The following is a 15,354-nucleotide window of genomic DNA, read 5'->3' as shown; positions in this document are numbered from 1 at the left end:
TCGACTTCAAAACGGTTGAATACCGCTCGCATGGTTCTGATTGTAAAGGAAGTATCCACTTCCACTTGCCACTTGACCGTATCGCGTGAAACTACATTATACGTTTGCCAAGTTTGCGATAGATTGCTATACGTGACACGTATGAAATATCCGATCGATCGACGAAAAGGGTCAACGATTGGCGATTCCTACGCTTTTGTGATTATGAAAATAAGAAGAGAAAATATCAATAAAGAAAATTACTATAATAATGTAATGTCTTAATAATTTTCTTATAACTCCAAACTATAAACGTGATTGGTGATTAAAAATTTTTTAAATATAATGCGACACACACACACACACACACACACACACACAAAATTTCTCAGTAATAAATTTAAAAATAGCAAAATTGTTCATAGTAAAAATAGTTTTGCATTGTACATGATCTGGCAACATACGTATATATGAAATGCCTAAAATAGAAGAGGCAAAATGAAATTTAGTGCGTTAAGAAAATATATTTTGGAAGAAAAGAATAAAGAAAAAAAGTTTCACAATTGCGAACGCACTAGTTTAACTCCATTCGAAATATATACCAAAAGCACGAGGCCTTTACTGTATTAGTAGTTTGCACATTTACTTACTGCGTATGCGAAAAGTGAAAACGATTTTCGTGGAGAAAATGAGAAGTTGCTGTACCATAATTACGAGATAATTATTACTTGTTCAGAAGCAAGAGCTTTCATAACTGCAAGCCATTTTCTTCCTCAACGTCGTTCTGATTTTACCCTCCTCGACAAGAATCTTTCTACGATGGGCCTAATGATGAGCTCAAGGATTTGTAATATCGTTGCGCAATCTAACGCATTCACAGCCGCTTGCTTCTCGCCATTGTGCTCGAGATGTTCTATCGATCTCGCCTCGTTTTCTTCTTCCTGCCTCTTGCCTTTTCCCTCCCGTTTCTCATTTAGCGCGAGAGATTGCAACGGATACGATTTCAGCTTCTTACCGACGATTACTTACGCGCGAAAGAGAATTTATGAGATAAAACGCGAGCATCCGTCCTCGGTTGCAAGCAAAATACAGGACGATGAACAAATTTGCCGTCGCTTTCCGACAGAGATAGACACAAAGGCAGAAATAGACAGATAGAAAAGGGAGAGGGGAGAGAGAGAGAGAGAGAGAGAGAGAGAGAGAGAGAGAGAGAAACAGCGGTTCGCATTGACAAACGAAGTTGCCGTCTGCTTTGGACAGCGGACCAACATCCGTTGGAAAGCGTCGGTGAGCTGAGAATTCGTCGTAGGAAGTGCATGAAAGTGAAACGGAGACAGACGAAAGTAAAGAGCCGTTGTCCGTTGTGCGCAACGATAAGAATTTACGCTCGCGTTTACTGCCGGATCCACAACAACGTCCGTCATGACGATCTTTTTATATCTGCAAAAAGCGCTTAGTAATAATTGCTTGTAATAGTACGGTATGAGCAATACCTTTAAAATCTTGGAGCTTCTTGTACTTTCGTCCCACATATTCTATTATTGGTCGTCACGAGCATTTACTGTGTCTCCTCGGCGCGACGGTATTTTTCAATCGCGAAGAACGAGCAGGACGTATCTTTTTTACGTTTTCCGTACGCGTTCCTTATTTCTGCAGGAAAGTAAAATGGCTAACGGTAGGCGAACGGTGATTTGATGGACGTGAAAAAGGATAAGAATGTAAGAGCGTCAGTGGTGGCACTTTTTGGAGGGAAGAGCAAGGCCCACAGAGAGGCGAGCAGACGAGTTTCCAATATTCGCGGCACGATTCGGCATACTCTTGTTGTCACATTTTATTTGTAATACAGCTACTTGCGTTGCAGAAATCGCAGAAGAAAGCCTTTCGGCTGTGCTACGGCACAAATCGATAAAAATATGCGACAGTCAGTGGAGTATTTTAATTTTCTGTATAAGTATACGCGAAACGCGGAATATTCTTTTTTTTTTATTTCGACCTAGTCTTTAGCCCCTCGTCTCAATCTTATTCGTAGCCTTATTCACCTCGGAACCCTCGCTGTCGTACGCTTCACTGGCTTTCTTTCTTTTCAGCGTTTCTCTCGCCCGTAAAGAAACGCGACCCCAAACTTTTTTCCGAAACAAATCCGATCGAACGAGCTCGACAGAAAGGACCAAGTATTGTTGTACCGAGTATGCGAGCCATTCGTCTCGAGTTCAAATTAATCGAACGCTTTAACCCGCGCGAAAAATCTGTCCCGTCATCTTTATATTATTACGGCAGCATTGGCCTTTTTTCCCACCGACAACGATCGGTCCTCTTCTTATCCGCTCAAACGCCGTGACTCGCCCATCCAGTCTTCCTATTCCCCTTCTCTAACTCTCTCTCTCAATGAAGAGAAGTACCTGATTTTTGTCCGATTAAAAAGTTTAATTTCAAAGTTTTGAAAGTAATGAGAATGCAGTGACGACGAGCGCAAACTTCATCTCTCGTTTCTTATTAATAGAGTACTGAATATTTCAATCATATAATATCCATTTCGTAATATTATATTTATTATTATTACGCTTTTCTTCATAAATTATTACTTAATTTCGAGTAAACAATTTCAAGAAAATCAATGCCTGTCACTATATTCAGTTCTTCATGTTAGTCAAAAAGAAAGAAACATACTACTGACTCTTAGCTAAAATATCTGTTTCGAATAATAAGAGATTTATCATTGATTTATTACGAACGTGCTGCATTTTCAAATAACTCATTCAGCATTCCGTTTCCATCCTGCAACCATTCTCGATCAATTTAATTTCCTTCCTCCTTTTCACGGAGTATCTCTCTTAAAGATGACAACTGATGAGTTATTTGCTTGAATACTTTGATTCAACAAACGAAAGTAATCTAATCAGACTAAAAGTCTGAGATGAAGAGAGAAATTGGAAATAATTATTTAAAGCTAACAATTAAAAATCATATATAAATATGCTTTTAATAAAATCTCTAACAAATTTTTGCTTCTTTTATTTTTTGTGTTTTTTTTTATGTAGATATAGTGTTTATCAATCAGAATTTAATTACATACTTTACGATCTATCTAAGAAATAATTAATGATAATAGAATTTAAATAGATAAAAAAATATATAGAAGATCGATTGATCTTTGCCAGCTTCTTTCTCATATGATTAAAATAAATTTATCGTTAAAATTAATATTGATATAAACTCGTGAAATTTTATTACATTTTGTAAGAAACAACAGAAAATGCAATTTTAGCAACTTTCAAAGATATAAAGCAGTTTGACATGTAATACAAAATCTTTTTTAAATTACACTTTTTTTGTGTTTTGTGGCGATACTTTCTTGTAAAGAAGTTTCACATCGAACGAGAGCGACGATGTTCTTACAACGAGAATTTCTTCCGATGGTCTTAAAACAGTTGCAAGCGCTTTTAATTATCACGTTGTTAATTAAAACAAATCCAAAGTTACGAGTGTTTAACATTCTCAAGTAAAAAATGAGATGAAGCTAATGCCGCTTCTCTATTATTTCTTCTCTTTATATGATATTGTGTGTGGGCAATATAAACAACGATTAAGTTTTCTCGAAGTAAATCGTTAAAATGTACATGCAGTGTACATATGCGCAGTGTCAAAAGGAAAAACTTGACATTGCACATTGTATAATAAAAAAAACAAAAAAAAAAAGGAAAAATTCTCGTATATTACTCATGCGTTTCTCATGAGACTTGAATTGCGTCGCAGTAATTAGATAATAGTTCATCGAAACAGGCAAAATTTAAATTTTATAATTCGATATTCATTACCAAAAAGGAATTATTACATCAAATTATTTTTAATACATGACTTAATAATTTCCGATTAGCGGATGCTGTTTAGTTCCAAATAGCTATTAATTCTTATAAATGCAGACAATTTTCAAGTCACGGAGTACAATTATGCTACCTGATCATCTAGCACAAGGCTTCTTTTATCTTGCCTTTATATCTTACTTTCGACCGTCCTACTTTGTTTTATTCGTATTTAAAAATTAATTAGGAAGAAACTTGCATCTTATCGATCTATCTCAGAGCCTGTCATTTTATATCATGCAACGTCTCTTGATAAAAGGCGCAATTGAGCTGAACGATGTCGAGCCATTTTACGACGTTTTAGCCTGAGTCTTTCGTCGAATTTTGAGTCGTATATGACGATAAATAAGTCGTGTATGATGCACGACGATACGTCTTCGTAGCATGATATCGCAGCCACTCACGTTTAGTGCTCATAAAAGTCAAACAGTTCAGTAGAGTGGTTATAGAGTTGTGAACCGAGATCACCGACCTGAGCTCACTTTATTATTCTTGAAAAAATAGTATTACGAAAGATCGTCACAGATAAGTCACGCGAATCTACAATTTATCCTCAACATATTATTTTTTTTTATTTAAAAACTATTATTTTAATTATTTATGATATATTATACACATGTGTTAAGATCTACATTTTCAATATTGTAAATCATTCTTCTGACTTTTACATGGCGAACATCTTAAAAATACCGAAACTCTAAAAAATAATATATCAATATTATGTTACGTACTCGCAGATTCTGTACTGTAAACGTACAAAAAGACTTTATTCATAAGTGAAACAGAAGAATCTCCTTTCTCTGTGTAACATCCATACGAGAGAGCAAGCTTCGCGGGAGAATTTCGCACGAATGCCATGACGCAGTTAAATCACGCCGCCTCGATGCATCGTCATGAGCCTTTTATGCTGTCATGTTACAGTGATGTAGCGAAGTAATGCAATGAGAAGATGCGCTTTTTGTGGTAGTACAACCGCCCTTTCTTATAACTACCTATCAAAAACGATCTGACATCTAAATAATATATTAAACCATTGAATATTCGACAAGAGGTACTTCCTTAGAATTATTAAATAATATTCATTCAGATTGGGCGTTGTATCGAGGACAATGTGAAAAGAAATAATTACATCTTCCAGATCAATTCACGCCACGCTTAACAATGGATTAATTTGCACAATGTAAGGTGAAACGCAAAAGAGGAACTAATCGTCTTTTAACATAACGTTGTACTTGCACTGAAAACTGTATGACGCCTGCCTTAAACGACATTAGTCGTACTCTTCGCTTTTAAAGCATCTTAATATATAAATAATGACAAAGAACATTAAATCTCAACGGCTTTCTGCAAGCAGCCATCCTTCTTCCACGAGTGACCTACTTTTACATTATTATTTACACATTATCAGAGATGGCGTCACGAAATGTGAAATCGTTGTACGTAACTCTTCGAAATTTTGTTAAAGCGTATATTAAAGCGAAACGCAATACCCGACAAATACGAGCACAATAAAAACCATCTAATATCTTCTGTATTCTTTCTCATTTAAGCCGTTTCACAGCTTGTAGATTTTAAAGTGATTGTACGGCTTACAAGTGCCGTGTTTCACGGAAGACAATCCAATATACTTTGTATTTTATTTCCGTAACTAACATTGTTTGTATTCCTTATTCAAGATGTTCCAAGAGACGTTGAATATCAAAGAACACCGTGGAATAATTAAATTGAACGTATCAAGGACAGTACTTTCATCTTATGATGAAAAATCATTTAAAAATGTTTGTTTTACTTTCAAATATATCTTTTATGTTCACGTTGCAAAATGAGACGTAGATGATATGAAATATGACATTTTAAATGCTCTCTTATATAATACAATATCCATATAGTATATCTACTATACAATATATAAATACATTTATTGTCCACGCGTTTAAGACAGATAATTTTTCTTTTCTAAAATTTATATGTGCTAATAAACTCATGTAATAATTTGATTTGTAAATTACAACACAGTCTTATAATTAATCCTTTTCAAAGATCTAATCATTTCACAGATTTTATAGTAGTGAGATACTATTAGTGTTAAAATCACGTTTTATTGATCCTATAAATTTCAAATTTTGCATCGGTATCATCCGACATGAAGCCTTGATGAATTTGCCGAAGCGGACCAGAGGACCAAACAGGACAGATGCCGTCAAGTGATTCACGAGGGAAACGCGCGTCGGATACCAGAGCGAACAAAAGGTCAAAGCTCGAATAGCGTATCGCGCGTGCATTTAAGTATGCAAAGGATCCGCGTAAGGGATGAAATGGCCTGTGAAGAAGCTGTGCGAGTCGCCGAGCGAACGACCGGACGAGGAACGAACGCAGACGCCGGGACGCGAAGATACGAAGAGATTGCGGAATGTGGAATGTGGCACCGCGGCCTGGAGGTCGAGGGAACGAGGTCGCGGGAAGTTGTACGTAGACTCTGGGGCGAGATCTTCTGAATTATTCATTCCGGGAGCGATGCGAGAGAAAAAAATGACTAGGATAGAACTCGCGCAATCAGAAGGCCGACGCCCCGTTAATTCGCGTTTCGCACCCCCTTTCCCACTTTGCACGTGCCACTCACGAAAGGGCGGGATGGTTAATCATCGCGTATACGACCTATGCAACGCTACCGAGGGCGGCGAAGGCGAATCAAGGAAAGCGACATGTGAAGCGGTCGTGACTCCAGCCTCGGAAATTGGAAACTGTCCCACGAACGGAATAACGAATGCCTCCGCTTTGGCCCCTGATGGAAAGTAAACATCACTGTGAGATGCTACGCGTTACATCAACAGAACGTACGCGATGCGATGAAATGCGAATTTAAATAATGGCCGCAAGGATATGACGAAGACACCGTCGAAAAATTTCGTGGTGTAGTTAAAAAGAGCAACTACTATGTTCGTGATGGATGACGCGGGATTAAAAAAAAAAAAAGAATTTCGAACATGCGGATAAATCTATTTCAGCTATTATGGCTATCACCAATGTGCCAATGCTAGAATACAAACTTCAACTTTTTACGATTCTTTCGAATGCTTCCTCCAGCGGGATATAAGATTTTTATTATATATGTTTCACGCTCGTAAATTAAAAAGTTATGTGTAACAGATAATGTTGAATGGTCTGGGAAAAAAATCGGTATTAAACTAATCGCGTAAAGTGGCCTTTCATTGGAGAACATCGCGGAAAGCACTTCACTTTATACGACATTTCACTAAAGCGACCCGGTTGCATATTTTAAAAGTATTAGAGACAGAAAATAAATGTTGGCGAGAAAAGCACTTCAGAGAGTTTACAGATCATTATATCAATATTTCAAACAGATAATAATTACAAATAATTACAATGACAAAATGTAACTTTTTTTTTAAATTTAACACACATAAAATAATTATTAATTTCGTACATGCAAAAAAATATCGATGTGACTTTTTTAATATTACACTAATTAACTTTTTTAATGGCGCTGCTTTTTACTATAGTAAAATATGATATGATATTTCATGCGTTATCTCGTTACAATACAGAACATTCCAATTTTCGATTCTCTATTGTTTTTGTTTCACAAACAATTGTAAATAGAAAGTTGTGGAATGTAAACATTTGTCATCGGACCGACCTTTATTCTGTAAATAATTGCCTCTAGCAGAATTATTTTCTTTTTACAAATGCTAAATATTTCTACCATCGATCGAGTTTTACGCAATCATGCAGTATACCAGAGCACGATCATGTATGTCTCTATATTCGTATTACCATTAATGATGAATGTGTCGGATGGATGAGTCGCTTCATGGCTCAATAAAGGAAATCTCGTGCTCTTTTTCCAACATTAGTGGCGCCATTCATTTCCGAGATAAAGTTTGTTTACCCGATAACTTCCGCGGTCGTTCGACGGCTGTCGTTATATTGAATATTTCATGAAGTCAACGTTGTTGCATTTATGATAATTAAAGGGACTATCGACAGAACTTTGGATTTAATATACATAATACTTATCATTTTAATGAATATTCAAATGCCTATTCTGATAATAGTACTATAAAGATTTAACGATGATATTGTTCGCACGAATTTTCAGAAATCAGATGGTTGAGATATTACGTGTCCCTGATTATAATTTCTTTTCTTCTCAATTTAAGCGTTACAGAAAAAGTATATAAAGTAGAGAGAAAACAAAAGAAATACATTATGAAATTAAAAAGAGTTCTATAGCGATTACTAGGACATCTTTTCCTCTCTAGGACTTTTGACGTTTTTTCCCCTAAGGTCATAAAAAACTGTAATTCTAGATAACGTGGGTGGGCTTTATAAAAGGAAGAACAAAGATATCTCGACAGTCGTGTCTAACCGCTACGAATCTAAAGAGCAAAGTTTTCGTCCGACGAATCCAATCCTATCTCTTGTTCCACGTCGTCCGTGGAAAGCTGAAATATTCATGACAATTAAAAAGAAACTTCGAATACGGACTACAGTCAGCGTGTTTTACAGCTCTGTCGCATTCGCGACTCGGTCGAATCTAGCGTTTTGCCTGTCATTTCGCTTATAGTTTCGTACGATGCACACTTGCGGCTAATTTAATCTCCGCGAGTGCGAAGTCAGATGATCATAGACGGAGAACGCATAAAGCGAGAAGATTCAAACCTATAAAGACCTCTCCATAAGTGATCCCCGAGATGGGTAGGCGACGAAACGTTCTCTGCAATTGTCACAGTCCGTATAGTCTAGGAATTTCATCTCGCACATAATTAATCTCAGCAGTTACGCCACCGACAAGTATAATTCCTACCGGCTCGGCCGCTAGGTATTCGGCACGGGCCGTTACGAAAGCCGATGTTACAATGTTCCGCACTACTGTCCGCTGCCTACGCCGCAAACTCGAGGTTTCCTCTCCTTCCGGAGTGGCCGCGCGTTTCCGTGTACACGAAACAACGGCGCCAAGCCATCCTGTTCGTCTCTGAGCGTCCGCATTGCCGCATACCGTGCCAAGATATCTCGCTGACGACCGCGTTGCGTGAAATTGCGCTAAACGAAAATAAACGTAATTCGCGATAGCTTTTAGCGCCAAAAAATTGACATTCAACGCCTTTGTTTGGCCATTTTATCGATACAATCCAATTATATATATACATATATATATATATATATATATAGCTTCCTTTGCAAATATTTCTTTATAATTAAAATTCGAATCCATTTATCGTTGTTATCCGTGAGAATAAAACATAATCAACTGATAACGATAAAATTAATATGTTATAATTATCTTAAAATATCTTATATAAAAAATTTACTCGTTTCATTCGCGAAAGCTATCGGGAAACCCCACCGCATGCATCGTGCTCATTTAATAATTAGAACCCGAGGGTATCCATTAGGAGATCCTTAGTTCGCTTGGAAACTTGAAGCAGTATCTCTTGCTCGTATATAACTCGTAGGGAAAGCAGCTTACTATCGGCGCCCCTGGATATAAAGCCAAAGTTTCCTCTCTTCTCCGAGGGATTTTCCAAGCTTTAGGACATGCACTAGGCGGCACACTGTAAACGATCGCCATGCGCTTCGTGCGCCATATTAATAGGGCCATCGCCCATCTCCATAGGCAACTTAATATTGGACACGCGGCACGCGATCCCGGACGGTCCTTAGAAGTAGAAACGATTTATGACCGCGGACAGCGGAGGATTTGTAAATAGAATTTCGCTCAAGGAGTGTACTCGGAGGACGCGCGTGCGTGCTCCGCATAAATGACAGAGTCGCGCGCGCTGTGCAAAGAACTCAACTAACTTCCGTTTTTATGAAAATATTAATCTACACGTTCGATAGAATTGGTCGATCAAAACCGTAGAGAAGAACCAGGGAAGCAGGATTTTTCCTCATTCACGTTCTCCAACAAGAGTTTCAATAGGATTTAATAAAAATAATCAACAGAATTGATTCTGGCAGCGCTCCAATTTTGATCCTCCAGAAAATTCCTTTCAATTAGGTATTACGTACATTCAATTAAACGAAAATATTGAACGCAAATAAAAAAATTTTGAAAGAAAATACACGATTTATTTTTTTTTAATAGTTGAATAAAATGCTGGCAGCGAAAAAATTAATCCGACATAATCGATGAACAAGTTTAATATTTTTTTTAATCAAGCAATCTACTTTGCAAATTTAAAGACAACTATACGTATAGAGAAAATTTCCATTAGGTAAGTTCTACCTGGATCCGCGTCTAAATTAGCAAACAACAATCGATTCTCTAGGGATAAAGTTCCCGAGGGATACTTCGACATCAGTAGCCGTAGGCGAGCGTTCGAAAACCAACCACGGAAATTTCTGACGGTCTGTAACTGACGACGGAGATGTAACACTGCCGAAATAATCGCTCGAGTGATTTGTACGAGCAGCGTGTAGGCGTCTACGTTTCGCGAAGCGTTGCGCATTACCGGATTGTTTGCCATGCATTTCCAACGGTCCGTCTTGTCTGTCGGAAGTTCCGCCGGTACGTCGACGTGACCCCGACGCAGTTCGATGCATAATGCGCGACAGCAGAAATTCCGCTATAAGCATTTGCATACGTAAACGCCGCGGGCATCTGCTGCGATCGTCGCCAAAGCACGGTACTGCAGCGATCGCGAATCGGTTGACAGCTAAAGCGATCGACACTCTTGGATTTTTATCCCAATGCCGTGCAAATCGATCACATGAATTTCGTAATGCGAGATGTTAAAAACATCTCTTATGTTAGTCGCAGTGGCACCTCTTGGACCGAATCGACACATCGATGATATTACATTTTCCCGAAATAGATAACGGATTTAGTATATAAGAAAGGAAGTGCAAGCACAAGTTCACAAAAAGTAGAAGTAGATTCATATTCCGTTCGTATAGGAAGAGAAACCGAGTTCGGCGAAGAAAATAAAATCTGTCTCGACCATCGAGATACGTCCCGTTGTATTCAGAGCAGCATCTCCCCTTCCGTCGTCGTAACTTCCTCCTTCCTGAACTCGCAACCCGTCCCCGCACGTTCCTCCGCTACTCTTCTCGTTTCCGCATAACTTCACTGACCCACCGCGCGCGTGCTAAGCTACCCTATATAACCAATCGGCAAACCTTAACGTGCGACGCATCTTGAACGCGATCGCTCATTTCAAAGTTTAGTGAACGCGTGCGTTCAAATCGATTCCATTAACTGTCGAGAAATCGCACGTTGAATTTCGGTTCTCCAAACGCCGGGAATGACGCGCAACATGAGTATCGATATAACCGAAAGGGGTAACGCGAAAGGGGTTGGCGCAGCGGAATGTACATCGTAGCGAAACGGTGTCGCGGCCTGGGGAACGCTGTTGTCCCGGCGCATCCCACGTTACAGCTGCAATCGAGCTGGCAGGTACTGCGGGCGAGTGTCAAGGGAACACGCCGCGCGCGACCGTCGTGCAATCAGGCACGCCACAGCCCGCTGTGTGATGCAACGGAAGTGGAAGAGGGTACCTATACCTTCACTCGCGCACGTTGCCGTGGGACTTGATGCGCGGCGCGCGGCGAATATAAGCGAACGAGCTTCAAGTTTACTCGAAGCAAGACGCCTTAGATTAGGTACACACGTCCGCGACTATACAAAATATTTTTTTAATCAAATTAAGTACTTCTATTTAAAACAAAATATGCGCATAAAATTATACTATCAATGTTAGTTTTAAATATAAAATGATAAAATGTTTGAATATACATATACCTACTTAAAAAGAGAACGTTCAATACATCACAAAAATCTGAATCATAAAAAAATAATATACTCAAAATTATTTCCGTAATGTTTAATATATAAATATAATCCACATTAAAATATATTTTACGTCCTCGACCTTCGTTTTTGCTAAGGATTCTACGTTAAATTCCTACCTACAATAAATTGTGGTACAGGTGAAGTAAACGTCTTGCTGCAACGGACTTACGCTCGTTTTGGATCCTAAAACACTGCATTCAGGCGCAACGTAAATTCTGCGAGAACGCAGAAGCACGAGAAATCCCCGACGAATGTACATAGATTATTAAAGTAAAGCTAGATTTAAAGCGTATTTAGCCGTTTCGGAGAACGTCAACCCGCCGTCTCTAATTTCCTATATTTTCCTTCGCTATTGCGCTATTACGGCTTCTGCAAATACTCGTGGTCATTATTACACGATGTCATATAGTTTCCGAATGTATGCACGTGGTTCGAACTAATACAAAGTTTGTCGTCATGAAGAAAAGAATCTTGCACATTAAATTCTATTTACGTTAACTTTCTCTTACAGGTTACGGGAAACAGTTTGCAAGTTTTGTCAAGCCACTCTAGCAATGCACGATTTACACGTGCACCACCATTGCACTTTCCCCTAGGTAACACAAGTACGTAACGCGCTACAAATTGGCTACTACCCTCTACCTTGCTCAAGCACTACCGGGACTTGTGCCATAAGTCACCGTACTCGTTTCTCGCTCCGCCCTCACCTTGGGACGAATCGCATCTCGAATTCAATTTCACGAAATGGTCATTACGTCACAAATTTCTAAGTGTTTTCGTAAAACTATTGGAACGTAAAATATTGAAAGAAGCTGACTTTAATTCCCTCATGAACTTTGTCAGCAGTTATTCTTAAATAATCAACCGCCCAACAATTTAAATAAACGTTAACATAACACTTCATATCGATTTTGCTCGGATTTGTTAAAAAATATCTTTATTAGATATAGATTATAAGGCCAGAGGGCCAACTCTTGGAGAGGAACTAATCGGCGGCCAATACATTAAGAATTTAATCGCAGCTAATACGAAATTAATGAAGCGGACGATCGTTGAAAAAAAAACTCTTACTTTCCGCCGGTTATAGTACGATCTTAAAATCGTATTACTATGTTTCAAAGATCTCTGCACTCTCGAGCCTTGAATTTTAGTGAACGATCCTGCGCAAAGATATTTCACTTGGAATTCCCTCGAGAATGAGTACAATTTTCCGAAGAAAATATCACAAGTGTAATCTACGTAATTTATTGAAATAAAAACCGATAACGGATCGTATTATTGGCTAAATTACAGGAGTAAGTGAATGTTCGTAATAATTTTGATGAAATAATTAATAAAACGGATCGTCATTACAAATTACGTTTGCTAGACACGTTCTTAATTCTAATCGTTGGCAAATAAAAATCAATGACATTCAGTCCATTGATTGTAGTACGCAACGCTAAAAATTCTCACACACTTTCTTGCACCTTTAATGTATATGTTTATATTCACGCAATTATATTGGTATAATTTAACATATGGAACATGGCTGCATTCCATTGGCGGCAGACAACCACGAATAGACTCTGCCGGACAACGGAAGGCCTGAATTAGGTACATGACAAATCGCTGTACATGGATAATTTATCTGTTAACATAATGCTGTCTGCCAGTGCTGAGCATAGCGAAATAGTCTATCTAATTTACGAAATAAATGCTTGATATTATACACGAAATATAAAGACTAAAAACTATGAGTATATATAAAATTTACATCGCGTTATGATTATGTTGCTAAGATAATGTAATTAAAGAACAGGAGCAACATTTAAAAATTGATATTTACTTCATATTACTCGATAGAGAAATCTAACATGCGCAAATTTAAAATGTTTTAATGTAATAATTTTTCAATATATGTCCAACAAATAGAAATTAATATTACGTATTGTGTTTCATCGTAACGTAATGTAATGAGTTTTATTTTTAGTTTGATGATGATATATGATTTCAAAATAAATAATAAGTTTTAAATGTTCACTTTTCAGATATGGATTACTTACTCAGGCCAGGTACGACGAATGTTGAATTGATGAAACGTTAGAACAACAATTTCATCTGGATGACCAATAAATGTGTACAGAAGGCAATCGATATACGGTGGGTATCGTTTGGGAAAATCAGGAGATGTAAAAGTGCCACCTTGAGGTCTGTCCGAGCTGCTGTATACAACACAAGAACAACCTGTAAAGAAAGAGGAAGTGTCACATAGACGTTGTATATGACAAACATAGTTTACAAAAAAGTTACAAAAAAATAACACACTGCATAGAGAGATAAAGAGAAACGAAAAATTTCAGCGATATTGGACAGCATCAAGTCATATCTAATCAACACTGCAAGCTTCGTCAGATATGTCTCGCCTGGAACGATTTTAATGTAGAGATATCTGGTTCTGTCGATAATGAAATTCACCATCTGACATTGCTTGCAGGATGAGGGACGCAAGAGAAAAGTTTTCTTATTTCCAAAATGAAGTCGTCGGTTCGCGCATCGATCTAACGTCTTCGCTTTCGTGCTACCAGCCATGTCGTCGAATGCCAAACTCAAAGAATTAAATTAAAGTTAGACTTTTCGGGAGAAGAAAAACTTTTCACGAAAAAGCATATAATAATTCATGCGGTAAACGTCATTCTCGACAATGAATCAGCCGCGTAGTTAAAAATGTGAGTGATTAAACCAATCCTTAATGCACACGACATTTTGCAGCCATTTTCCGAACAAATTTGTTTTGAGTACGTGATCCGCATCGTCGCGTGTAGAGACAACGAGACGTAAATTCATCCCAAACATATCCAGTAGATCAGACGAAGAATGATTAAGCAAGCCGATAATTTATAGAGAGAGTCGTTGCAAAGGACCAGCCGATGTGGCTCCTATTATTCGAGAAGCCGTGACTCGCACAACTGGGAATTGCGAAAATTTAATTTCCTGTTTTTCAATTAACTTTTACGTTAGTCGGGCACAGCGGGTCTTCGCGGTGAGCGGACACACAGGAGAATGCAAAGACCCGTCGTATCTATGGTTAAATAATGGCATGACACTTGAGTTATACCGCCGGTACAAAAGCCCGAACATTCTCGACCAGTTTTATGCTTTGGGGACCCCATTGTATCCCGTAACTCGGCGTAATGCGGAGGGAGTGATTCTCCTTTTTTTATTCCGCAGAGGTATGTGTACCGAGCTGTGTAATATACCGGTTTATTGTGCGCCCATTGTTGTAGAAAATAAAGCGATTCAGGGTGTAGAGCCTGTATGGGCAAGAAGTTGAAATTCGACTGCGGTGCAAATGCTATGAGACTTTCAGTGCTCATAAAGCGAGACATTTCGCAATCTTTTAAAAAACAAAAAAAAAACACCTAAGTCTTCTAAAAATTGCGTATTCTTCTTCATTATAAATTTTAATTCACGTAAGATAAGAAGAATTAAATTCCGTTTTCTACGAAAAGAAAGAAACATGTATAGTGTTATATTGTATATTTGAACGTAACGAAACATTAATTTCAATGTAAAATATAGTAAAATAATATAATAATTATTTGAATAAGACCGCCTAAGTGAATAACACAACTAACTTCGAGAGCGCCTTTACGGTCACGGCTGGATCTTAGATGCCTAATAAATTCTATATGAATTTTTCTGAAATCCATGTACAGC

The 15,354-nt window shown here is 38.0% G+C and overlaps 1 protein-coding gene across 3 annotated transcripts in view; it reads right to left on the bottom strand.

Moving 5' to 3' along the window:
• The window catches only part of LOC105452538 (suppressor of lurcher protein 1), a 222,279-nt gene that overhangs the window by 158,640 nt on the left and 48,285 nt on the right, over positions 1-15,354 (bottom strand). For all 3 annotated transcript variants that reach the window (XM_011693729.1, XM_011693731.1, XM_011693730.1), the window contains one exon: positions 13,701-13,881. In XM_011693729.1, the coding sequence (XP_011692031.1) occupies positions 13,701-13,881 (181 nt within the window). The remainder of the gene's footprint in view (positions 1-13,700; positions 13,882-15,354) is intronic.

This window comes from Wasmannia auropunctata, unplaced genomic scaffold (assembly GCF_000956235.1).
Source record: "Wasmannia auropunctata unplaced genomic scaffold, wasmannia.A_1.0 LD336030.1, whole genome shotgun sequence".
Lineage (NCBI taxonomy): Eukaryota > Metazoa > Arthropoda > Insecta > Hymenoptera > Formicidae > Wasmannia > Wasmannia auropunctata.
Note: the sequence above shows the minus strand (reverse complement) of the source record. Positions and strands in the feature narration are given on the sequence as shown.